Genomic DNA, 27,284 nt, shown 5'->3' with positions numbered 1-27,284 from the left:
AGCCAATGTTAGAGTATAATATGGATACAATTTAATTTAGCTGTTGTACAAGAATTCTGAGAGCTTCTGTTTTAACCTTAAAGTGTGACGAGTTCAGTTTGCATATTGTTATAAATGCATTTTAATCTCATATTTAGCATTTTGAAGCTCTGGCTAATCGTGCTGCTACAACTGGTCATGTTATTGACATATATGCATGTGCACTAGATCAGACTGGTCTTCTGGAGATGAAGTGCTGTCCCAACTATACTGGGTATGTGTCTAATTTGTTTAAAGTAGTGTATGAAGGTGCACTTTCTTTTTAAAGTATTTAAAATAGAGTGCTCATTACCTTACAAAAAAATACTAATGACTTTGTTTTAGTTCCAAATGATAGAAGAAAAAATTATGACTCCATGTCTGTATACTGTGATTGTGGGTAGTTTGCATATAGACCTAAATTGTTGTGAGCCTGAGAAGAATTTTTTACCATAATTTTGGGTTTAATTATGGGGGTGTTTATTCTCATTACTTTTAACATTAAATATTTGGGGCTTAAATAGTGTGAATGTCTTTTTAAAACATTTAGCCTGTGTACTGTTGCCAAATAATCTATTTTTCCTTTCCATATATGTATCTTGGGCTTCAGTAATGCACAGGCACACAACTTTTTCACTGTGATCTTTTATTTCTTTTACATTTTTGTTCTTCCTTTTGTCCTTTGATTGAGGGGGAAACCTTACTTCTCTAGATGTCATTTTTTTTAGTGTCTTGAATCTCTTCAAGATTTATAACTTGGTGCATGATGTACTGTGTATAGTGTGTTCTTGACCTCCCTGAAAACATTCTCTTTACTATTGATGTTATGTTGGGTAATAAAACTAAGATTTTTCAGAACAATGTGTTAGATCTTGTATTGATTCTAGTCCAACTTCCTCTCATTCACTCTGCTGAAACTACTTTCATCGAGGATTCAAACAGCCCTCATCTTGGCCACATCTTCAGTTCTTTACTCCTTCCTTATCATCCTTGACCTCTCTACTGCCTTGCACTGTGGGTCATACCCTACTTGAGTGTCTTGCCTTCCTTCACCTTTCATATTACTGGCCTCTCCTGATTCTTCTCCTTCTCTGGCTGTTCTGAGTGGTTTGTGGAGGGAGGGTGGAGAAGGAGTGGGCTGTTGTCTTCCTTCTTTTCCCACTGCCCATGGGGATATCACAGAGATCTGTCCTTGGAGCCTTCATCTTCTTGCTTACCCTTTCTCTGGGCAGTCTGATTCACTCATGCAGATTTCAGCTACAGTCTCTGTGTTGATGATTCTCAAATTCTTCACTCCTGACTTGTCTCCATTCAGTCATATCTCTGACATCTCCCGGATGGCATCACCAGTAAAGCTTACCATGGTCAAAACAAATACTGATCTTTCCGGTGAAACTGTCTGCTCTCCCCCATTCTGTCTCACTATTGACACCGCCCTCATCCTTTCTGTCACTCAAGGCCATAGCATGGGGTTAATCTGTCTGCACTGCCTCTCACATATCCAAATCCTGCCACTTCTTGCTGCACAACTTTTCTAAGATCCACCCTTTCAGTCCCGACAGCTAAAATTTCCTCAGGCTTTCATAATTTCCCATATTGATTACTGTAACCTCTTGCTTTGTGGCCTCCTGGACTCTCATGTTACCTACCTCTCTACAGTTAGTACAAAATTCTGTTGCTAAGATTATTTTCCATGCCTTAATGTGATCATGTCAACCCCTCTTAGAATCCCACTACTAGCTCTTGTTCCTCTGTCACATCAAGTTCCAGCTTCTTGTACTTGGAGTCAAGGTGCTATGTAATTCTGCCCCTTCCTATGTCTCTTTCTGCAATGCCCCATCCCACGTTGGCCCCTCCAACAATACCAGCCTTGACATCCCGTTTGTCTACTTCTCTCACTGTCTGCTGCTATGTTGCCTGCTAGGCATAGGGTTGTTCTTTCTGAGCTGGTCCCCATAGTTGTTGTTTTCTCCATATTTAAATAACTCCTGAAGACTCACTTCTACTGTGATGACTACCAGAAACTAGTTAATTTATAAAGGGAAAGTTGGAGGGCAGAACTTAACACAAAACTTGTTATCAAATGTATTATTAAAAATATGGATGCCTTATATTTGTACACTGTGAGCTCTACGGGGCTAAAACACTAATCGTGTTTTACGCTCATTCCTTAAATGCTAATCAGATGGATTTAAAAATACTTCACTGTTCAGTACGAGTAGTTGCACTGCAATCTGTAATCACAGTAATTTCATCTTCAGTGATCACTGCTGAGCTCATGGACAAAATGTGTTTTATGAGAATAGATTCAGGTTTGAAATGATTACTTATCTGACAGAGGCAAAATGATATGGGAAAGTATCAGAATATTAGGATAAGTTAATCAACGACTGCATCTCCGTAAGGCAGTGTTAAAAACTAGCTGTAATGATAAAGTCCAGTGCAAAGTTTTCTCCAGTTGAAGCTTTTGTGTTGTATTAAGGGCCTGATGACCTTGATGTGCTGATCTTGTAAGAAACCTGTTTACAAAGTTCCCCATTGTGCTTTATGATGAGATAATTGAAAGTAGCCCGTTAAGGTGATTTTGAAAAAAATGTTTCAGAGTGTTTCAGAATGAACTGTTTTTACTTTAAACTCTGAGAGTACATCTACACTGCAGTTAGACACCCGCAACAGGCCCGTGGGCTCAGGCTGTGGGACTGTTTAATTGTAGTGTAGACTTCCCAGCTAGGGCTGGAGTCCAGGATCTAGGACTCTCAGGAAGTCTACAGTGCGATTAAACAGCTCCGCAACCCAAGCCCCGTGAGCCCAAGTCAGCTGGCACAGGCCAGCCACCAGTGTCTAATTTCAATGTAGATATGTTCTTTGAGAGGTAAGTTAAGTATATCATGTTTGCTAAATGAATGCATAATAAGTAGTCCAGATGCTTTCTAGTTGTGTTTCTGTGTGTTTTATCTTGGTATTTTTTTTTGGTCTTTCATCCAGAGGCTACATGGTAATGGGAGACTCTTTCAATACATCCTTATTCAAACAAACCTTTCAGAGAGTATTTACCAAAGATATGCAAGGGCAATTTAAAATGGGATTTGGTGGCACTTTAGAAATAAAGGTAAGAGTCAAAACTTAATATGAATATTATTAGGGTCTGGTGATGTATTCTCTCCTTCCATTTCCCCGTAGGTACCACTGCAGATGTGGTCAGACTTAAACTCATGCACATGTTAGAAATTCAGAAGTTCTAACAAATCAATTCTAGTGATGTATTTGCATTGCTTGTAGTAGTGGTTCTGTAACCTTTCATTTTAAACCTTTATTTTTAGGGATTTATTACTTTACCATAAAAATAAGGTCTTGAGGCAAGAGTGTTTGGGATCCTGTTTCTCTTATTTGGGCAAAACAATCCTTAATCCCACTTACATGCTAGTCAGCTGAGGCTACGCATTTCCAGCACAACATGCCTCCTTGGGGGCTACAGTGTGTGAGCAGGCATGGTAGTTAGCCCTCCTAGCACATTTTGATCATTAAGGAGAGATCCTTTTCTGTTGCTAGCACTGGGATAAGAGGCTTTCTATATTCTTTCTTCCCAACCTTCTTCCCACTATTGCACCTGTACAGTAGAGGCTAGGATCCAATGGAAAGTAGAGTCTGTATCCTAAATTCAGATATATACATGGATAAATGTCCTGAGAGATTTTGTTATATAACAGAGGAAACAAAATAAAATACTAGGTACGCTAATGTGAGGAAGCGTGAAGCAAATTTTAACTAATGTGAAAACTAGTGTGGTCTGCTGTAGTGGGAATTCAAAGGCCAGATGATTGTTTGGTACCTTTCAGTGCTTGTTTGTCCCCTCTTGTATGTATGGCTCAGAAACCTGGGAGCAACTGTGACTAGGGAGAGTCCCTTGTAGCATGTCTTCAACAGAGGTGTCCTGCCAGGGCCCAGAGTTGGTGTGGAGGTGCAAGGGCCATCATTATAGATGCATGCTGGCCTCCCACAGATCCTCGAGGGTCAGTTGTGGGGTCCCAGGGCTTTTTCCATGGGGGGGAACCTGCCCCATCAGGAAAATGGTGGGGTTGTCATGGGCGGGGCCAATGAGAGGGGGGACCAGGAGGGCCATTTGGCCTGGGTCTCAAGCTCAAAGGGGGCCTCAAATTTAGACACGTGTTAATTTTTTGGCATTTGATAAGTTTCGCAACTTGTTTTTATGTGCATCGCTATCGGACCAAAATGTGACACACACTCTCAGCTTAGATCTGCAAATTTAAGCAAATAAGAGAAGTGATTTGGTAAAAGACATACTTTTTTTGTTAACTGATATAGATTGTCATATTAAAGAGTTAAAATGTTCATAAATATTAATAAAAATATAATACAATATAGGTATAATATATTATCAATAAATATTAATAAAATATAATATATTATCAATATAATAATATATCAGTTCTGATGGCACAATATTAGACCGTGATGAACATGTCCTCTCAGATCAGCTGATTATATAAACAAACCATGACTAGTGGCTGGTGCTGGATCAAGTGCGTGTTGAAAAGTAGACAGTTGTTACACTTCAGTGTTTTTATAGTTTTATAGTTGACTAAGGCATTATTTATGTGTGAGAATTCCTCATTATTATCTTCATATGGTAGCTAAAAGATGTGACTGGTTGGTTGAGCCCTAGCTTGGTAGCTCATCATTGGCTTTCGTAGTCTATAGGCCCAGATTCAAGAAGGAGATGTGCCAGCAGTAACAGATGCAGAAGAAGATCCTGTGTACGATCAAGAAACTCAACAGCAACAGGAAGATGTAGATCTTACGCAGCAAGAGCAATTCATGAGTACTACAGGTTTGACTGTGACTGACATTAGAATTATTGACAAGAGCAATGCTGCCCAAATGCAATCTTTTCTTCAAATTAGTTGTTTTGAAATTCCAAGTAACATTCCACAAGATGATGGTAATCATGCTTTCCCTACTCGTCTGCTGACAAAAACTCTTCCAAATGGTGAGACGTGCACAAGAGACTTGTTATGCTGGAATACAGAAAAACAATCTCTGTACTGTGCACCCCGCTTCATTTTGAACAAAAGTGCTGCAAATGCATTAGTTCTCTCTGATCAATCAGGATGGAGCATCAACAGAGGTTGGAGGAAGTTGAAAGACTGAATACCATCACATGAGAATTCAACGTCACACAAAGAAAACTATGTTACATGGAAATCAGCCAGTCGGGCAGAATCAGCTGAAGGTTCAGTTGAGAATTTACTCTTGACTGAACTCTCTACAGAAACTAATAACTGGAAAGAACTTCTTGAGCACATCCTGAATGTCATCCTTTTTCTTTCTGAGCGGCGATTGGCTTTCTTTGGTTCCAGTATTGGTGATCATGCAAATGGAAACTTTCTAGGCATAGTTGAGCTCCTCAGCAAATATGACCCACTTTTATCAGAGTACGTAAAACGTGTTCGAGAATCGCAAGAGAGTCAAAAGCGCATACAAGTCCATTATCTCTCCACACGCATACCAAACGAGTTTATTGAGCTATGTGGGTCATCCATACAAACAACAATTCTTGATGAGATTCGAAATGCCAAATATTTTTGAATTGTTGATTCCATTGCAGATTGTTCTCACAAGGAACAGACTACTATGGTTATTCAATATGTTAAGATTGTAGATAGCTCAAAATTTTCAATTGAAGAAAGGTTTATTTTGTTTGATAATTTCACAAGAAAAACTGGAAAAGAAATTGCTGCTCGAGTACTAGCAATTCTAGAAGGTTTTAAGTTAGATTTTCAAGTCTGCATTGGTCAAGCCTATGACAATGGATCTAATATGGCTGGGAAGTACAAAGGTGTACAAGCAGTTCTGCTTGAGCATAATTCAAACTATATTTTCCCCAGTTGTGGAAACCACACACTAAACCTTGTAGGTGTTGACTGTGCTGAATCATGCAAGGAGGCAATTACTTACTTTGGAACTGTTCAGCAAATGTACAATCTCTTCAGGAGCAGTCCACAAAGGTGGGAAATTCTGAAGCAATATCTTCCTGTTTCACTGCATGGGATGTCCAAAACTAGATGGTCTGCCCGGATTGACGGTTGTCAACCAGTTGCGCAGCATTTGAATTCAGTGAGAAAGACTTTAAATGAGCTTGAATCCCTCAATCTCACTTCTCAGGCTCGAACTGAACTTCAGTCTATTCAGAAGCACATATCTAAATTTTAATGCATTCTGATGTCATCTTTGTGGATGAAGCTACTTACAATGATCCACCAAACTAATCTGGTAATTGAAGCATGCAATGCTCACTTGATGTTGAGAGGGATAACATTGAAAGTCTTCTCAATGACATTCAACAGATTTGTGAACAATGGGATGTGATCCTGACTGAGTCCAAATTAGTAGCACAGAATATTGGCATTTCATCTGAGTTCTCCACCAATTGCAATTTACCTACTGAATCCGATGTCGAGCAGCATTATAGGGTCAACGTCTTCCTTGTCACCATCGACTCTATTCAATCAGGTCTTACACGTTGATTTGAGTCACAGTGACTAATTTGTACCCTTTTTGGGTTTCTTTGGCAGTTCAACAGACTGAGTAATGAAGATCTACTTTTTGCAGCTGAACAATTTCAGCAACAGCACAACAAAGAAATCTCAAAAGATCTCATTGACGAGGTCATCTTCCTCAAATGAATATATTCCACGAACTTTAAATTGGATTGCAAGTCAAAGGAATTGCTTCAAGAAATACTTGAACTTGGACTCTCTGGGATGTTTCCTAATATCACAATTGCATTGCGTATTTTTGTCAGTTCGCCTGCATCAGTGGCTTCAGGTGAACACACCTTCAACATGTTGAAGCAGGTAAAGAACTATCACCATTCAACTATGGGACAAGAGCGTTTGAATGGGCTCTATGCTTAATATCAACTGTGACATTGCACAAAAGCTAGATTTTTTCCCTCAATAATTAGTGCATTTGCACAGAAAAAGGCTAGAAAAGCATTTGTTAAATAAAAAATATTCAAATTATGTCTCACTCTTTTTTTGATGCCTTATTTTGTTTTCATGTGTCGTCATTTTTTATTTTTATTATGGCTAGGGACCTCAAAAGCTGGAAGTGGCCCGGGCCTCTCTGGACTTCTGAGAGGGCCTGCTCATGGGTATTTCCTTTCCCAAAGCTCCCCTCAAGAGGATTTTATTACTGGAAGTAATGATCTGGCCTTCTAGTTTTGTACGTACATAGCTCTGAATTTGGCTGAAGAAACTGGCAAGGATAAATAGGGAAACCCAACTCTTTCAGGACACCAATACAGAATATTAATTTAATATGATATTTGTACAATCATATGGCCCATCCCACAGCCCCTCATCTGAGCCTCATCTCATGAATATTTTAACAATTGTATCTTCAGTAGAAAATGCCTTTAGTTGTATGATGTAGACATCACTTATAATATGCTTTCTGGGGCACTCAGAGGTCTAAGTAGTAGCAGGTGTTCTTTATATGTTATAATTAATAAACAATACAATTTCAGACTTAGAAAACTACACATGTAGCAGAGTTCACTCTTTAGACTTAGGCATGTTTGCAACAGCAGTTGGCTTTGTTTGCTGAAAGAACTATAAATATACTGAACATCCTATGTATTTATAACCTCTTCTAAAGGTGTGGATGAAACACTGAATGCCTGGTTAAAAGAAAAATAAATGTTATTTTATCAGTGTTGAATGTATGAGTAAGCATAGCTCAATATGTGACCTGTTTTTCTTTTAAATATAAAGACCTCAAGAGAAATCAAGATTTCAGGAGCTATTGGACCCTGTGTCTCTCTCAATTCCAAAGGACCTTGTGTGTCAGAAAATGTAAGTTACGTTTGTTGTAAGTGGGTGCAATTTTGAATGGCTAGAAAATAAGACCTAGGTTTTCTGGATTTGTAGAGGAATGTACTGGTACTTAATTGTTGGATCAAAACCCCTGTACAAATCATTATCAGCATTTTAAAATTTGTTCATGAACAGTTTTTTCTGATATGCTCCTGACTCACACCTCAAGGCCCTCAGTCATCAGAGGGCTATATACAGAGTCTGGTGAATTTAGGTGGTTAGGTTTTTTGAAATATATTGGATGTCTTTTTGGATGGACACCAACAATGAGGTAGTTGTTTCACTGTGTTCTCTGCTCTCTTATAAGACCACAGTTCCATGAAGCCCTACATCCTGTGACCCATTTATGTTGTATCATGATGTTGCATCAATATGTGATATTCTATCAATATGATATAATGTAAAATCACACAAAAACATGCAGAGCCCAACTACAAATATAGCAAAAATAAGTATTAAACCAGTGACGGGGAATTCAACATTTAGGAAGTTTGATAAGTATCCAGTATGTAGGAGTTTATTTGACCCAGAGGTAGCTTCTCTCTAGCCCCAAGAACCTCCCTTGCACAATCACCATCTCTCTCTTAAGCCAACCTTGTGCCCATACAGTTATACCTCTGGCCTCTTTCTTAGAGGAAGTTTAGTAGCCTGTTACCTCCATCTGACTTTCCTGCTGCCACCTTTGTGATGGAGGGATACCACCTTCTCTTCCCCTTTCCATTCCCTTCCTGTGATGTCTATCCTTCCATACTCTCTCTGTGCCATCTTGGGAGTGTCCCTTATTGCCTTCCCTGTGGAGTTGTTTTGATTTCTTCTGCCCCCAACTGGTGCCTGTTCCTCTGCTCTTTCTGAGGGAACTGGCCTGCAGCTGCTGCTCATGTTGGCAGCCTCTCTGCCTCTAGAAGCCAGCAGAGGGAGCCTTGAGGATCCATAACAGAGAGGAAATAGTGGAAACAGTGGCCTGTAGTGATCAGTGGCAAGAAGGGCAGCATTTTTAATAGCTCTATAAGTATATTAGTGAACAACAACAAGATATTCCTGTTTTAAAAATTATTCTATATAATGTATTTACAGGAGATAGGAACAGGAGGTACGTGTCAATGGAAGATCTGTGGCCTTAATCCCAATACAACACTTGCGCTGTATTTTGAGGTGGTCAATCAGGTAAGAGAAGTTTCACTCCACTTGTATTAAACTCAAAACACAGTAGTTTTATTTTTATGTAAATCTTGAATACTGTATTTTATTTTTACTACTCCCTCAACCATTCCCACACAGTCTATTACCATCCTCAGTCAAGTTTTTAAATAAGCGTTTATTAGCTGTAAAATGTTTACTTTTTAATATATATATAAAAAACCTAGATAATTGTAAATGCTGCCATTTAAGCTTCAATAAACAGATAATCTGGTGATGAGAGAAGAATTGGTATACTGTAGTTGGAGGAAAAATTGGATTGTACATTGCTTCTAACCAGATATATGAATATGCAGCTTTACATTGTTGTGCATTTTTCTTCAAATTAGTAAAAAAACCCAAAACAAAGCAAAAATAAAAACAAAACAAAACACCAAAACCAACCAAACAAATCTCTGATCTTTATAAATATTTTAGCAAGTTTTCAGACTATTGTAAACATTCTTTAATATGCATTGTTGGATTGAATTCAGCAGTTCCAGGTTTTGATTTTCCAGTACATGTTTGAACAGAAACCAGAGTGGTACTTCCTGGAATAAATTGCTGATATTTTAGGTTTAAGTCTTTCTCTTTAGGTGAAGGCAAAGGGCTCTGTTCCAGATGAATAAAGACTTATTTCAATTTGCAGATAAATCTATTCTGTACCTCCTGAGAAGAGAGAGAAGAAATAATTCCTTATTTCTTTTAATAGGCAAAAGTACAATGTTCTCTTTAAAATCCTTAGTAATATTGACTCAAAATACCCGTATGTAACAAACAGCAATTGTAATAGCTCTGCATTACCAAATAGATGTTGAGAGTTTGGAAAATAATGTAGTTCTTTAGTAGTAACTGAATGTATTTTTCTATAGTGTATTTCTGTTTTAAAATATGGATTGTTTTGGTTGTCAAATTGAATGTTATAGATCAGACCATAAAATGTAGGCACCTCCAATTGTGCACATCCATTTGTACGTGCCTAACATAAACAAATACTTGATGTATGCATATAAATCAGGGATTTATGTACATACTTGGCCAATTACTTGCTATCTGCATGAGCAAACATCTGATTTACATGTGTAAATTAGATGTACACAAATGGCTGCCCCCACATAACTTTGAAAATGTGGTCCTTTGTATGAAATTCTACTATCAAACTGCTGGTTATTCTTTCAGTCTAGATAGGGGTTTTGAAAATCTACATTTGTTATTCCTGAAGCATATTTAAATTGCTAATTATTGGAAGGGTTATGGATTAATTGGAAATGCTCGACACTTGAAGAAAACATAAGTTTTATTCCGTTCATCTCTGAAGAGGGAGGAGGCTGTTTCTTCAAGCCATTGTGGCAAAGATTTCAAACATGACAATCTGTATCTTGCACCTAGATATAGTAGGAGAGAACAGAGATGCAAAATAAGTTCTGAGCAAGACTTGTAGCAATCCTCATTTTTAAAGCTAAGATTAATTCAAATGAGAAGGTATGAAAATCTTTTAGATTCAGTAAGTGGTTATAAGCATTGGAAGAATAGATATGACAGACAGCTTTTGTGAAATAAAAATTGAAAAGCGACCGGCTCAGTGATTGATGATTTACATTTACTTTAAATTTACTTATTAAAGTTCCTGTGGAGCTAAATTTTTTTACACTCTTGCAAAAAGTGCCAATGTCCTACATAATTATTAGAATAACTACATTCTACCCACTTACTCTCCCTACATTTGCAATTGGATACATTATTCTTCCCTTCTTGTCGAAACTGTTGTGTAATATTGCTTTTCCTATTGAACAGCTTCATCATTATACCTCATTTTTTGCTGCATTTCAGTGGTAGGTGAAATGATTCATGTATAGTTGGTAAAGCACTCTGGGGATCCTTCAACATGAAAGGTGTCACATAAATACAATGTTAAGCCTCTGTTTTTAAAATTAGGATGATATCAGCCTTCATTAAGGTGAATTAGATATAATTTGCCTTCCTCTTTGTGAATTTTCACTAGACAGCCACCCCCAAGAAATTTATAGTATGTTAGAGGTGTATCGTATGCTTCACTTACATTTAACAAGGTAGTCTTCTATTTATGGTTTACTTCTATTTCTGTTAGGTTTTTACTGCAGTTCATTTGAGAAATCCTCGTTTGTAGAAAAAGGCAAACTGCTATTTTTCCCCTTCAGTTGCGGAGTATGGTGTTTTCAGTGTATTTCCCCCATTTCATGTTGTTTAAGCTGTATAAATTAATATCTGGTATGCTATGTTCTTTTGTACAGTTGAGTTGAAACATAGATTTAACCCAGATGTTTGCAGCACTGATCGTACTGCATTCCTTTTCTACTGAAATATGATTGTCACAAAAAGTTTCATAGAAACAATAAGGAGTTTAGCATACCAGAAGATACTGTGATATGGGGAAAAGTGAACATAAAATCAGCATTAGCCAGTGATCATTCTGTACGTGCTTGTATATAATCTTTTGTAAATCATATCTATTGTTTTGCGATTTAACAATTGCTAACATAGTTTTAAAAGTCAACCTTACGCAGAAGAGTGTGTAAAATGATGATTTAATAAACTAACACTTCTCAGCATCCACTTAATGTCAGGCATATTTTGAAAACTGAAGTGATGGATACTTGTTTCAAAGGTATAAGAGTCACACTTAACCAGTTATATGCAGCGTTGTTGTTGCTGTATTGGTCCCAGGATATTAGAGAGACAAGGTGGGAGAGGTAATATCTTTTATTGGATCAATTTCTGTTGGTGAGAGACAAGCTTTTGAGCTTACAGAAATCTGTATATCACTCAGTTATATACTGTACTGTGACTCTACTAATCTGGGCTTTGAAATTTCAGTTTGCATCAGAATTCCAGTTTCTATGACACTGTGCTGTAAATTATTGTTCAGCATTTTCACTACTTCTGGTTTAAGGGACAATGACAAATAATTGTACATCGTTTGTTGTTTTTTTTATCAGTTGTTTTTAATCTTTAAAAATAGAATTGCTTTAACTCTTTTTTAAAGCAATAAACCCTTAACGTAGAGAATACAGTACTGTTAAGAAATTACTCGTATCAGACATTGATTCACCATATTGTGCTTTACAATGGTAACATTTACAAACAACACTAAAGTTACTTCCTTATATCTTTCAGGAATGCAAATATTTGGGTAGTTTAACTAGTTTCAAAATAATATTGAACTTATATATTTTACAATAGTTTCCTCTCAGGAAATTAAGGAGGAAGTCTTCACTATTGCCAACTCCAAATGTTAAAAAACAAAATTATAAGCCATATCCCCAAAAATCATGAGAGTAGCTAAAAATTATGAATTAAAAAATGTTTTGGGTTCTTTGAGTTTGCCATTTGGTTTTTGAGCCTTTACGGTGCAATTGGGTCACATTTTTTAAGCATTTCACAGTACACATGAGGTTTAGAACCTTTTTTTTCTAATGATAGCTGAGACTTTCATGTAATCACACAAACCTGGAACCTGTGACTTTAAGTAAAACCACCCAGTATTGTGACACTTGCAATAAAATCATGAGTTGACAATACATCCTCTTTCCAGATCTTTTTCCCAGCTCGCACCTAACTTAGGTGAAGTGAACTAATCCTATCACTACACACCAAAAGCTATCAAGTATACAAAAAGGAAAAAAAGCATATTGCTTTTTCTCTAACGCCTTTCCATTATAGTAATCTTGGGTGTTATTGGTAGGTTAAAAAACAATTATACCGAAATTGGATTTTTCAAATCAACAGTGTCTCTTTAAAACCTTGCAGCTGGCATGATGATTTTTGGTAATGTAGGACTTTGTCCATTAGATGACTGTAATTTTAAAGTTAGACAAATTTTGGACTTAAATCTATAGCTCAAGATTGACAGAGAGTTTACTGGCTTACATTTTTTATCCATTAGACATTTGCTGAGCATATTAGATTTATTAAAGTAGCTTCTTTCATATAATTTCTAATTTCAGAATGGATTTTGGCAGTGATAGGAATCCTAATATGATGATTATACTACAGAATCTTAGTGAGATTTTGTTAATTTTTTTTTTAAACACAGCACAATGCTCCAATTCCTCAAGGTGGACGTGGTGCAATCCAGTTTGTGACTCAGTACCAGCATTCAAGTGGACAGAGACGTATCAGAGTAACCACAGTTGCCAGAAAGTAAGCTTTAATTGTGATGAATTAATTTAGCAATGGTGTGATACACATCTGTTGCATTTCAAATAGAATTATTCAGTTATTTAACCAATTGAGTGCTTTTGGATGTACAGTGCACATGGCAATGATGGGACTGTGCCTCTGACACTATGTATGTCTTCTGGATGAAGAGCTATAAAGCATCCGATTTCCAAGAAGTTGCAGGGCTGAATGGAAATGACCCAAATCCTTGTAGATGAAGCAAGAATCTCTGGGTGAAATTCTATGGCCTGTGTTTTGCAGGTGGTCAGACTAGATGATCATAATGGTCCCTTCTGATCTAAAAATCTATGAATGTTAGATCTATCAGAAGGTCGTTATATACAGTTGCTCCTCCACCACCAAAACCCTCACCTGCAGTTTCATAGGCTCAATTAGCGTCGCAAGTAGTTTGCTTAGAAAATGGAGGTTAGACATTAAGAAGGCAGTTTGCAACACTGAGTGATGTTTTCTTTAGTATTGGGCAGATTATTGCATGCTTAATTTGGTGGTAGATTCTCCTTATCAAAGGAGGTGTTGGCAGTCACTGTTAGCATGAGTCCCAGGTTGACTTACACTTATTACATTATATTTAATTAACATCTTCTCAGTACTCAGTAGAACAGACATTGTATGCATACAGTACACTCATTCCTCACAATCTGCAAGGGCCCAAAATTAGGGCACAGAATGACACAAACACCCAGAATGAGGGGCACAAGGAAATTTATTATTTTAGGAATCAGAATGTGTGATTAATTTTCAATTTAACATTTTCTATAACCTTCCTTTCATAATTCAGCATTTTTGATGTAAATGCCTTATAATAATAGTGACATTACATTATGTTTTTGTGGGTGGAGCTGCATTTTGATTCAAAATTAGGAGAATTCTGAAAAGAGAAGGGGCAATTGGGAAGTAAAGAGTCCACCCGAACTAAGATCTTGGAATTCCAACATGGGCTTGTCTGTTCTGAAATTGCTACAGCTAGGCTATCTGCCTTAATTTTAATAGAATATCCTGAGTCTGGATGTTTTTCTTTTAGATATGGTAAAATGATTGTTTTTCTTTTACAGCTGGGCAGATGCTCAGACACAGATCCAAAACATCGCTGCTTCTTTTGACCAAGAGGCAGCTGCCATTCTTATGGCCAGATTGGCAGTTTATAGGGCAGAGACAGAAGAAGGACCTGATGTACTTAGGTGGCTGGACAGACAGCTGATACGACTGGTAAGAAGACCATACTAAAAGTGTGAAATCAGCTTTTTCTCTCCAAGTTTACATTGTTAAGTAATTCATATGTCCAGTGGCAATCTGTAAATACTATATACAGAGAGACTGAATACTTTATCACCACCACCACCACCACCACCAAGAATGCATCGCTAACGAAGATTTCCTATTTAAATAATTAAAGTAGTTATGATTTTAGTTAGTATCGTATAGTTAGATTTTTAGATAGTATGTGTTCAACTCTCAGCACAGAGTCACTGCTCTGAAGCAGCCAAGTATCAAGAAGTTTAAAATAAGATTAAAGATCTAGCTCTGGGGAGTAGAAATGTCAAGCTGGGTGGGGGTGGAGAGAAAGAAGAAAAGTATGCATTTCAGCCTAATTTTGCAACCGAGAAAGTTGAAGTGTAGCTTACCACAGTTAGGATGGACACATAAGACATGAAAAGAAATTGATTACACTTGGGGAGTATATTGAGAAGTGTATATGCTTAAATACATTCTGTATCTTCAGTGGCTGAAACTCCCCCTCTTTCGCCTCCCTCCTCCCAACTGGTTTCTTATGGATTGTCTAAATGCCTGTATACTAGTTAAACTACATCTAGATAGTTGCAAAAAGCTATTTCTAGCTTCACTTAACTCCTTATGCAAGCACCAAATAAATGCATCCTTAGAGAAGTCCTTTGCCAAAGTTAAAATTTGTGGTAATTTTCTAAGCTGTCTGTTAGTAATGTCAGTCTTACTGTACTATGACTGGAGGTGGGTAAAATTTTTTCAGCTAGTACTTTATTCAGTGTTCTATTAAGTTTGCCTCCCACATGTAGGTTATAATTATTTACAACTGTCGTAATGATTTTTTTCTGGGAACATTTAATTTTGTAATTCCTCTTTGGGGATTTAAAAAAACAACTCCACAACCCAATATGGAAGGAAATTATTACTTGCCAAGAAGAGCATTTGTATCATGTTTCATCCTGGACCACGTTTGTACAGAAAAGGAAACTTGGGGAAGGAAAAAATATTGATTATAAAATGAAATATTTGAAAATAGAATAGTGGCATAAACAAAGCTGCCATACTAATTTAGATTCATTTTTCTTTTCCTTCAGTGTCAGAAATTTGGAGAATATCACAAAGATGATCCAAGCTCCTTCAGATTTTCAGAAACCTTCTCACTTTATCCACAGGTGAGTAGAAAGAAGGTGTTAAAGGTAAAGAGTAAATAATTAGGGGAAAAGCATGGATTTAGAAGGCAGTGGAGGGGATAGGACATTGGATTGGGACTGAATCAGAAGACCTGGGTTCTCTTCCCAGCTCAGCCACTAACTTGCTGTGTGACCTTGGGCAAGTCAGTTCACCTTTCTGTGCCTCTCTTTCCCTTCCCACTCTCTTTCTTCTTGTCTGTTTAGGGCTCCTCCGGGCAGGGACTGTTTCTTATAATGTGTTTATACAGTGCCTAGCATAATGGAGGACTGTTCTTAGATGAGGCCTCTATGTACTATCGTAATACAAATAATAATATTAAATAGATTTTGGGGACAGCTATTAAAAAAAGAAATTCACAAATATTTTAAATTTCATGCTATACAGGATTGCTCTGGTGATGTCTTTCATGTACTACTTAAAAATAATAAATTGATGAGAGGAAACACTTCACTGACGTTTTGTTAGTTTAATGCAGTTGAGCTTAAAAGGAATTGTGCATTTAGTAAATAACCATTTCCAGAGCACTGTTAAACCCTGTTGCATCTGGATTTTCCATTGACCTCAAAGCACCTTCAGTGTAAACTGGCTGCACTGAAGAAAGATTGGTGCAGCAATAAAAGGGTTTAGGCTTTCCAGGTCCAAACTTTTAAAAGGTCCAAATTTGCAGTTGATAATAATTGTATTCCTTCTCATAGTAAAACTGCTCTTTGCCCAGTTTCTGTGTTTAAAACATAGTACACTAACTCCTAAAAACTGTACAGTTAATTTACACATGCTATTTTAGTAAAGATTATAACAGTACAGAATATTCTGTTTTAGGTATAAATATAGGGGAGAGAAGAGATGTTAAACTCTCCTTTTAGTGCCTACCCATTTTGAGAGTGACCTTACTTTATTTTCATAGAGAAGTGCAATGTTAAATTATTTGAAAGCAGTTTTGTGAGTGGTACATTTCTAATGTTGCACTACCTAGTAGTGTGATAATTTTATTGGAAACAGATTTTTTCCAACTTTATTTGTCCAACCCTGTTGGACTTTTTGTTTTGCAGTTTATGTTTCACTTAAGGAGATCCCCTTTCTTGCAAGTCTTTAACAACAGCCCCGATGAGAGTTCATACTATCGACATCATTTCATGCGTCAAGATCTAACCCAGTCACTTATCATGATTCAACCAATCCTCTATGCCTACTCTTTCAGTGGACCTCCAGAGGTATGACAATGTTTAATTCAACTATAGGGCAGAAGTGCAGTAGATGTGGGATTTTGTATTCATGGCCGTGTTGCAGATATTTATGTACGTATTAAAACAACCTTATGCATCATTGCCTGTGAAAGTGTAAGTAAGTGTGTGTGTGTGTGTAATATATTTTATATAAAACAGAAAATTGTGAGCAAGGCAGTTATGTGAACAATGAGATCTGATTGTTGCACAATAGCCTTGAGAGCATAACTCACTTTTTTGTATGATGGCATTCCAAACCAAGACACATGGGATGAAATTCTGGCCCCTTTCAAGTCAAATGGGAGTTTTGCCTTTGATTCCAATGACATCAGGATTTTCCCCATGGTGTAAACCTATTTTTAACACTAGGTTTTACTTTTTAATAGGTGTGAAGGATTTTACACAATTACTAGGAAAAACAAAGTTTCAAGGCTGTTTATGAAAGGTGATGTCATAGTCCCACCACATATCTCACCCAGAATTGACCCCTTCCATTGTCATACAGTTGACTATAGTTAATTAGCCCGTATTGCAATCCTATTGGTTACATTGTAACCAGTTTTGCAAACCCAAGAATTCTGGCTAGTTTAGATATAATGTAGGCGAGTTTCCAAAGCTTTAGTACTTATTAGTCCCAAACTATTAACAGATCCCATATCCTGAGTGCCCTGCATTCCATTTTTAAATAGATTTACCAGAAGCTACAGTAATAGTCAAATGAAACACAAACCTTTCTGCACACATTTTAAAACAACTTTTGTACATAGAGAATAATACTTGGATGATTTTAATAAATTATTTGGTGCATGTGTGTATTTGGAACAGATAAGATACAAGACAGTCTCTGCTCGAGAAAGCTAGTAATCTAGAAGAATTCTGAGTCAAATTCAGTCTTAGTGTGTGAAACAATTCCACTGAAGTCAATGAAGTTGCACCCATGTATGCCAGCAGTGAATTTGGCCCTGTCTTTTCATTGAAGTTATAATGGCTTCATGCTTTCTCAGTGGATAGATCTCCGTACTACAAAATGACATCAGTCTAGCCACAATTTTCTTTGTCATTTTTTTTGTAAATTCAATTCTTTTAGGTATCGCTATCATGATGTATCCTGTTACCTCACATGACACCAACATACAGTGGCCACCTTAAAAGCCTTCCAGTTGCCTTTTTAAGTAATGGTACCTCAGAATCCATATAGGCTTAGGTATTCAATCTACAGAGGATAGGGCAGCACAGACAATACTATAGTAGTATTATCTAGTTGCAAAGGTAAGGCTGTAAGGAAAATATATTCTAGGATGACTACTGTTTCTTTAAACATTGAAGCATCTTTAAAGTAGTGACATGCAGGCCCACCGACGGGGCGGGGGAGAAGGGGGCAATTGCCCAGGCGCTCAGGTAGCGGAGGTGGCCGGGAGCCCCGGGCTTTTTTAAATTGCTCGGGTGGGCCGCAGGGCTCCTAGGCATGTGGGGTAGTACTGGCGGCGGTGAAGGCAGCCGGGCGGGCATGTGGAAGCCGTGGCTGTGCTGGAAGAGTGTGCCCAGCAGCACAGCCAGCAGCTCGCTGGGCTGCAACAGCGCAGGCGCAGCACTGCCCAAATGTGAGGCAGACCGCGTCCGCGGCTTGTGCGTGTGTATACCAGCCGCTGCACGTGGTAGCTCTGCGCCCATGTGGCAATGCCGGGCCAGCAGCAGCGTGGGGCTCGGCTCCAGCGCACCCTGCACGAATCAAACCTCAGCCATCCCTTTCTAGGGTGCCCATTGACTGTTCTACCCTAGGGCCCGGAATTGCTGTCGTTGTGCCTGGTGACATGGTATTGATAAAATGGAGGTGTTTGAAAGAGAAGGCAAAGGCACAGTGATGAAAGAATTCTCCCAGCTCTTGACTTCTGTATTTACTTTTTTACATGACGTGTTCATGAAATATTGTGTATTTGGAATCAAGCAGTCTAAAGAAAAGCATTGCTTGGTGATCTATTCAAAGAGGCTTGTAAAATACTTGGATTACTCTGTTCTGCATATTCAACTGAATTTTTTCCCCTTTATCTTAGCCTGTTCTTCTTGATAGCAGCAGCATTTTGCCAGATCGCATTCTTCTTATGGACACCTTTTTCCAGATCCTTATTTATCATGGAGAGGTAAGATCCAGGCATTCTTATGTATACATCCTGCTCATTGTAGAAATGTTCTGTTACCAAACTAAGGCTCTAATTCTGCAAGCATTTACTACAGTACTTCGACAGTGTGTATATGAGTAGAACCCGATAGAACTACTTGCATGCATAAAATTAAACATGTATATAAATGTTTGGAGGATTATGGCCCAATGTGATTTAATATAGTGGCACCTGGTATTATTTGCTATTTCCGCTATAAATGCTGTTTTTCAAGGGGGCGCTAAGGTTTATTTTCTTCCACACACCTCAAGCTAAAACTTGTCCTACATGATATGAGCATGCTAAATTTTTATGTAGAACAGCAAAATGGTTTTTTTTGTACTTGTGGATACATTATTCCTATTAATATTTATTTCTTCTGTGCCTTAGGTGTGCATGAAATTTTACAGGAAATAAGATTGGTCCCTGATCTGTCAAGTTTATAATTTAGCACAGCTAAGTCTGACAGCAGGGATGAAAGTAACTTAAAGGACTTACCGGTACGCCGGAGTCCTGAGCAGGGCATGGCCTCAACTGGAAGAGGCGGGGCCTCAATCGGAAGAGGCGGGGCCTTTCAAGATTTAAAGGCCCTGGGGCTCTGGCTGTGGCTGGGAGCCCCATGGCCTTTAAATCACTCCGGAGCTACCAGCTGCAGGGGTGGCTGGGAGCCCCAGGGCACATGGGTGAATTAAAGGGCCCGGGGCTCCCGCCACCGCGGAGCTCCAGGCCCTTAAAATCACTGCGGGAGCCCTGCCACCACTATCCCGGGGCGGCAGGGCTCGGGCTGGGGTAGCGGCGGCAGGGCTCCGGCGGTGATTTAAAGGGCCCGGGGCTCCGGCCGCTGCGGGGAGCCCCGGGCCCTTTAAATCCCCGCCGGCGCTCTGGCAGCGGGGCTCGGGCGGCCCTTTAGAGGGCCCGGGCCTCCCCGCAGGGGCTGGAGCTTCGAGACCTTTAAATCCCCGCCCAAGCCCGGCTGCCAGAGTTCCGGCGGTGATTTAAAGGGCCCGGGGCTCCCCGCAGCGGCTGGAGCCCTGGGCCCTTTAAATCACCGCCAGAGAAGCCAGTCCATTCCGGCATGGTGTACTGGCTTACTTTCACCTCTGCCTGACAGACAAAGGTGGGGAAAAGTATGGGCAAGGACAGTGGCTACACAAGTAAAAGATTATATTACCTGCTTTTGTTACATACACATATTGTTAGATCTTGTGTTTAGACAGTCAATTTTATAAGTTAATAGGTATTAATAGTTGGAGGGAGCAAAGTCTAGCAAGAGGACAAGAATGGTGGAGTAGAGGTGAGCATTGGAACATTCCCCTCTGAAAGTCCTATTTATATCAACTGTATTGTGAAAATGGATGACTGTCTTTTTGTTCTGTGTTTGTACAGCACCTTGCACAATAGTGTCCTGGTCCATGACTGGGGATCCCAGGCACTATGATAATACAAATGATGATGATGATATGCTTTTTAAACTTTTTATTCTCTAGACCATAGCTCAGTGGCGCAAGTCAGGCTACCAAGACATGCCAGAATATGAAAATTTCCGCCATCTTTTACAAGCTCCAACAGATGATGCCCAGGAAATTCTCCATTCCAGATTCCCAATGCCCCGGTACATTGATACAGAGCATGGAGGAAGCCAGGTACGATGAACTGTGTACATAGGTTTAAGAAATGAGGTATTATTAATGTCTAAATTAAAGATATTATAAGTGTTCATTTAATTATTAAAACAAATTTAGTGGATAGATATATAAATGGTGACTTAGCAATTAGGAGGTTGAAATTCTGACAGAAATAAGTATGTAGAAGTAACTTGTTACTTAATGTTTGAGTCCCTTTTTTAGACACTATTATTCTTGCATTAGTTTTTGGATTTTGAAACATTTCTTAGTATTCTATTATTTACATTTATTTTACTAGGGTTTTTTTTTTTAATTAAATTTTCCACAACTTTGAAAAGTTGTCAACATCTCAGATTATTTGTGTGTTGTACCTATGGAATCCAGGGATCTTTACATTTTGATTCACATTTACCGTCACTTAGAGCTTACTCACTTTTCCCTGCAAAAACTTAACTTTACCAAAAAGAAAATACTAAGAAAATGACAACCATGCATGTTTTGCTTCAGATAAGGCTAAATTCTGTGGCTATAAGATTTCTTTTGTTTTAAATGTAGTGATTTATTTCCCCTTTGGTTTATGTTTTCAAAGGCCCGCTTCCTGCTTTCTAAAGTCAATCCCTCTCAGACTCACAACAACATGTATGCCTGGGGACAGGTAAGGATACAAAACATTGTGCTAAGCTTATTTCATTGGTGAATATGCTTGAAGGAATATTTTTTTTCTATCTTCAGTTTCCCAGCTTTAGACACAATGAAATATTAGCTGCATACTGGCAGTAATAGCCACAGTTAATACAAAATGAGAAAAAATACAGTATTCCTGGCTGCCACTTAAAACTACCAAGATTAAAGAGAAGATGCATCATTGCTGCTTTATTTCCCCTGAAAAAAATTGGTCCAGTTTGCTGCTTGGAAACGTCTCTTAGGCTTGAGTTGAGATGTCTTCCCAAATCAGAGACTGTCTTCAAATTCTTTTCACTGTAAAGAATTTGATGAGAGGGCACTAATCCGTGGGCAAAGAATTTTTTTGCATCCAGAAAATCTGTTGTTCATCTCAGCTATATAGTTCAGGAATTGATCACCAAAAAGTGCCAGAAAACTGTCCTACAAACTGATAGACTCTGAGATTAAGGTTTAACAAGGGCGGGGCAGTGCACCAGTATTTTATTGATACCTAGCTTTCCCCTGGTCCAGGCTGCCATTGAGTAACCAGGAAAATTAGCTTTTCAAGTCCTATCTCCAGGAAGAAAGCTTATTAAATATACAGAAATTCAGGAAGTAGGGCTACCTACAGCAATTCACTTTCCTGACTCTGTTGCAGCCATAACAGCTCTGCATCCCAATCTCCTATCCTCCCTTCCAGCTTTGAACTTCATAACAGGAAAAGAAATATAACTGTGCATAAATGCCAAGTTAGTGGCATTGTCAAATAAAAATGTACTGACATTAGGTTTGTACACACTTCTGTTGTTGATACCAAAACAGTGGAAGCTTTTGCCAAGTAGTCTGATGATGGGCATATTCAGTCCAAAACATTGGAGAAATATTTTGATATGTCGTTAAATTTATAATGTAACCAAAACAAAACTTTGACCCAATTTGAAAACTAAGTAACTGTATGTCAGGCTGGACAAATTAGACTCTTCTTTATTTAGAAAGGAAAAGGCAAGCTTCCCCTACCAATGTTATTGACAGAGACTCAGCTGCAAAGTACATTTCCATTGGCACTGTATTATATAATTTCTGCATGAACTCCTGCAAGGTTAGCTTTCAGTAGCTTGTGCAAACAGACTTCAACCAAATAAAGTAGTCCATTTATCACATGATATATGCCATTTTTTGCAATTTTAAACTAAATTTTAAACTTAACTAATTTTGCTCTTAACCTTTCCCTGAGTTATTTGGGTTGTTTCATGTAATTCTGGCTGATGTCTGAATTGGTGAAAATCACCAATAAAATTTGATACTCCACATTGCCCTGAAGAGGGCACCTGCACACCATTGAAACCGTGTTTCAGGAGGCAATGAGTCATATAGTTTACCCTTTAATATCATATGGTAAGTGAAGATTTTTCAAACTTTGGCCCTGTATGTGCATTTACTGTATTTAAAACATATTCAGAAGAAAAAAAATTAAATTTCAATAGAGAGTTTCATTGTATTTACTTGAAAGTACATCTTCAAATTACTCTTTAAACTATTGTAATAATTTAATTTGAACTTGATACAAGATAATATCTAGCTGTGCTTGTCACTACTTTCAACTGTACTTTTTCTTTGGTGGTGACTGGGCATTTTACAGTTTTTAAGAGAAAAAGCTGTTTACAATGTTTTAAGTCTCTACTAATTCCAAACTTCTTGGCATCAATATATCTGCCTGTGTTAAATTTAAATTTTGTATATGCTTGCATGCTGCAGTGCTAGGTTTTTAAATGAATAGAAATTATATCTTTGTGCGGTCTGTGCAAAAACAAAGCTAATTTTCATGTACTTCTCAGTTTCATACAGTGAAATCTTGCTAGTTTTCTCACTGGTAAACTACAGAGCCCAGAATTCTCAGTAGACAAAGTGTTCGATTTGTTGTTTACTGAACTACTCTCTAGATGGTCTTCAGCTACATTGGTGGTGAATTATTAGGTGATGTCGAGCTCTCTTCCAATGTAAAAATTGTGGAGTGGTGAGTCACACTCTGACTCCTCGATTACAGTCTATTTATAATCCTGTTACTGCTCCTTGCACAAGGAGAGGCGAATTCAGACTAAACTACTAAACCCGACTCTGCCACTGATCACTTTGCGGCTTCGGCCAGTTCTAAAAACAGTCTATTAATTTTGAGTGCCCTAATTTAGACACGTGTTTCCTGTTCATGAAAAGTGTCATGAACACCCATTCAGCTCACTGACTTTAGTTGGAGTTATGGATGTCTCTGAAATGAAGTCTTAGTTGTGTCAAGGTGGGCATGCAAAGACAGGTACCCCAAAATAGTGAGCATTTTTAAAAATGTGGCCCTTAACCTCTGTGCTCTGTCTGTTTTCTTTATCTGTATTATTATTTGCATTTCTGTAGTGCCTAGGGGCCACAGCCTTGGACTAGGACACCACTGTGCTAGGCACTGTGCAAACACAGAACAAAAAGATGGTCCCTGCTTCAAAGAGCTTACAGTTTGTAAGAAAAAGTGTAATAGTTGGACAGATAGATAGATGTGGGAGTACACGAAGACAGTATAGGTCAGCATGAGAGACGGTGGTCTCAGCACAACCACAGCCTAACCATTGTCAAGTTTTTTGTAGTCATCACAGCAAAGGAGGGTTTTAAGGAGGGAGTTGATGGAAGAAAATGAGGCAGATTTGCTGGTGTTTATGGGGTGCTCCTCCTGCTCCTCTGTAAAATGCGGATAATGACACGGACCTTAAAAGAGGTCTTGTGAGCTTTAATTACATAATGTTTGCAGGGCTGCCAAGTCTGTTGTTTTTCTTTATGTACTACAGGTTTTGGCCTTTTTACCTGGAAACTTGAGTAATTTGCCAATTTTTTTCTAATGCTGGGCTCATTGTTTAGTATGGGCTGATCTGATATGAAATCAGAGAACCACTTGTATGTGTTTTTAAAAATAGCACTCACGCTAAAATGTTGAAAATTTACTGTCTGTTTCCTTGACTTCTTAGCTATCTAAGGCTCTCTCCCAAGTGAGTCCAAGCAAATATGTCTCTTTAATATCCACACTCAATTTTTTCATTTCATCCTCTTAAAGCTTGTATTTTGCCATGAGCACTTCATAGGGAGCTTCTTGGATTTCTTCAAGTTGTTCCCTGAGGTCAGAGAGCAAAGAAAAAAAAATGGGGAGACGGCATCTTTTTGACCCCTGACTCTGCAGTGTATGACCTTTCGATATCATTACCAGTTTTAAGAACCACAGAATGGAACTGTCGTTTAGCTCTGAGCCAGCATGCATTGAAGTCTATGGAAAGACTTCTCCATTTGGGTATGTCTATAGTGGAATCCTGGGGTGTAATTACAGCTTATCTTGACATACCCGAGCTGGCTTGGGTACTGGTGCAATGAAGACATGGCAGCTCGGGCTTCAGCATGGACTGTACTAGCCCGCCTGGAATGTATTACTCATATGGAAGCTTGTGCTGCCCGGGCTTCACTGCTTCAGTACCCAAGCTAGCTATATCTATACGTTGGAGCTACATGAACGCCAGTGTGTAGACATACCCCTTGACTTCAGAGGGCGTTGGATCAGGCCCTGGGCACTTTGCGATCTTGTGTTTCCCATTGATATTTTGGGTGTGTGTGTTAAATGATAGTTAATTTAGTGGTGGTAGTAACAGGCATTCCTCTGTCTTTCTATTTTTTCTTATTTAGTGCACTAAGATAGGAACAGTGTAGGAAATATGGCATGACTTTTTATTTATTTTCTCTATAAAATGTGTATTCAATATTTGTCAACTATGTAAAACTTTAGGCTTCCCACAAATGCATTTAATTATCTCCCCACATTGTCTTGTTGCAGAATCTGTTTAAGATGGGAAGGAATATAGTTGTGATGGTTTATACTTGAATTTATGCAAATATATTAAACGTATGTAAACCTACAGTCTTGCATTTTTGTCAAAATGATGTTTGTAGAGTCCTTTTTAAAATATTAAATGATTATTTTACAGAACATACTGTGCATTAAAAGTTGTTTTTTTCCAACTACACTTGCTTCATAATTAATATAATCTAATGAATTCTCCTTGTTTTTACTTTCTCTTGGAGGAGTCTGGAGCACCCATTCTGACTGATGATGTCAGCTTGCAAGTCTTTATGGATCATCTGAAGAAACTTGCCGTCTCCAGTGCTGCCTAAAAATGATGCAACACATTACAGACATTGACAAGCTGAACTGTATTTCAGCTTTCTTTTTCCTTTATCTTTTTCAATGTGTCTGCAAACAGAATGCTGTGATGTGCACAAGCTGCCTAACTAGATTTCAAAGTGGTGTAGTTTTCAAGAAAGCATTTGTTAACAGCAAATGTCTTAATGAAATATAATCAGAGGAAAAAGAAAAAAGTCTTTTTGGTTACCGTGATGATTTATATATATATTATTTTTAGACCATTGATGATAACTTTGAAATGTGATATTTTTTTAAATGGTTGAGAATGTGACTCTGCCTTGCACTACAAAGACATGTTAAACATTACAAAGGAAATCTGTAGTGGCACTGGGTTTTCTAGATTGCCTTGTGACTATTTCTCTTTACTAATTTTGAACAAAAAGCAAACAAAGATACAGAAAAAGCATATAAAATAAATAACATAAACTCACTCTTTCTGACTTAGTCTATAGAGCGTTTAATTTCTTCAATAATCAGTTGTGTTTGTGTGGTGATTATTCAGAAAAAAAAATTCTCTTTCAAGTATTGACTTTTTTTATGTTTATTTTTTACCTTTGCTTTTTTTGGTAACAGATTGTTTCCCTCCTTTCCTTTTAAAGAATTTGAGCACAATTTAAAAAAATCAGTTCTTGTCCAAAGTGTAAACCTGACAATCCACATGTTGAATCTCTGCCAATAATTGAACCCTATTATAGTTAGTACTATCAAACACTAACGTACATTAATATACTCAAGGCAAAGGAGAATAATATCTGATACATTTTAGATTGTTCTAAGAAAAACCCTACACTACAGTTGTGAAGTGATTAGAAATGTAGTCTTGATTTGTCTTAGCCAGTAAAATATACTTTTTCCCTAGGATACATAGATTTTTTTGTTATAGCCTTATAATAATATTACTCTGTTGTGTGGCACTACACATATGCTTTTTTGTTTCTGCTTCCTTTTTGTTATAAATTCAGTAGGTTGCAAATTTTTGTTGAAACAGTATTATGCATTATATGCCATAATTGTAATAAATTTGGTGATACTCTGTTCTTGATTTTTTTTGTAAATTAATGTGTTCACATTTACTGTTTAAAGTTTACATATGGAACAGATGTTTACATTGCTGATGCTATTTTGACAAGCAAAAATGTAAAATTTGGTAGTGGATAATAAGAACATGTTGTGCAATGACTGAAGGAAGAGAGATAATTTTGCCCTAGAAATCCAGTTATATGCTCGTGAGATAGGCATGAGTTTTCTCCTGTTTGTCTGTAAATTCTGTAAAACTTGATGAAATCAATAGCTTAGTTTTATTTCCTTAATTTTCTTTTTTCTAAATGAGATTATATCCAGACCAAAAGAAGCTCAAATAAAGCATACCTTTTCTCTCACTGTTTTGTATTTACTTAACTGTTGGTAGAGTATATTTGCATCTGATAAACTGTTTTGTCTGAAAGCAGATGTGGTACTAAAGATGGAGATAATGAAAGTCATAATAACGTCCCATATTTTGTATATTTACACAATTGTATAATTTTGCTACTGTAGCCATCAAACTTTCAGCCTAGTTTCTAGAAATACAGAAAGGGCTCAAATCACTGACTATTTAGGTAGCATGAATTGTGACAGTTCTCAGGGTACCCAGGACTGAATGAACTTCTTATTCCTGCCTCCAGCAAAAGGGT

General features: G+C 37.8%; 1 protein-coding gene across 1 annotated transcript in view; it reads left to right on the top strand.

The window, feature by feature from the left end:
* Positions 1-26,990, top strand: part of SEC23A (Sec23 homolog A, coat complex II component) — a 45,020-nt gene extending 18,030 nt beyond the window's left edge. The window contains exons 9-20 of the mRNA XM_024195972.3: positions 138-253; positions 3,004-3,127; positions 7,815-7,895; positions 8,991-9,080; positions 13,165-13,271; positions 14,363-14,516; positions 15,626-15,703; positions 16,772-16,933; positions 18,997-19,083; positions 20,589-20,744; positions 21,316-21,381; positions 25,491-26,990. Coding sequence (XP_024051740.1) covers positions 138-253; positions 3,004-3,127; positions 7,815-7,895; positions 8,991-9,080; positions 13,165-13,271; positions 14,363-14,516; positions 15,626-15,703; positions 16,772-16,933; positions 18,997-19,083; positions 20,589-20,744; positions 21,316-21,381; positions 25,491-25,580 — 1,311 coding nt within the window. The 3' untranslated portion in view covers positions 25,581-26,990. The remainder of the gene's footprint in view (positions 1-137; positions 254-3,003; positions 3,128-7,814; positions 7,896-8,990; positions 9,081-13,164; positions 13,272-14,362; positions 14,517-15,625; positions 15,704-16,771; positions 16,934-18,996; positions 19,084-20,588; positions 20,745-21,315; positions 21,382-25,490) is intronic.
* Positions 26,991-27,284: the final 294 nt, after the last annotated feature.

Source organism: Terrapene carolina, unplaced genomic scaffold (assembly GCF_002925995.2).
Source record: "Terrapene carolina triunguis isolate 2854851 unplaced genomic scaffold, T_m_triunguis-2.0 Scaffold96, whole genome shotgun sequence".
Lineage (NCBI taxonomy): Eukaryota > Metazoa > Chordata > Testudines > Emydidae > Terrapene > Terrapene triunguis.
The sequence above is the reverse complement of the archived record's forward strand: the minus strand, read 5'-3'. Positions and strand labels throughout refer to the sequence as shown.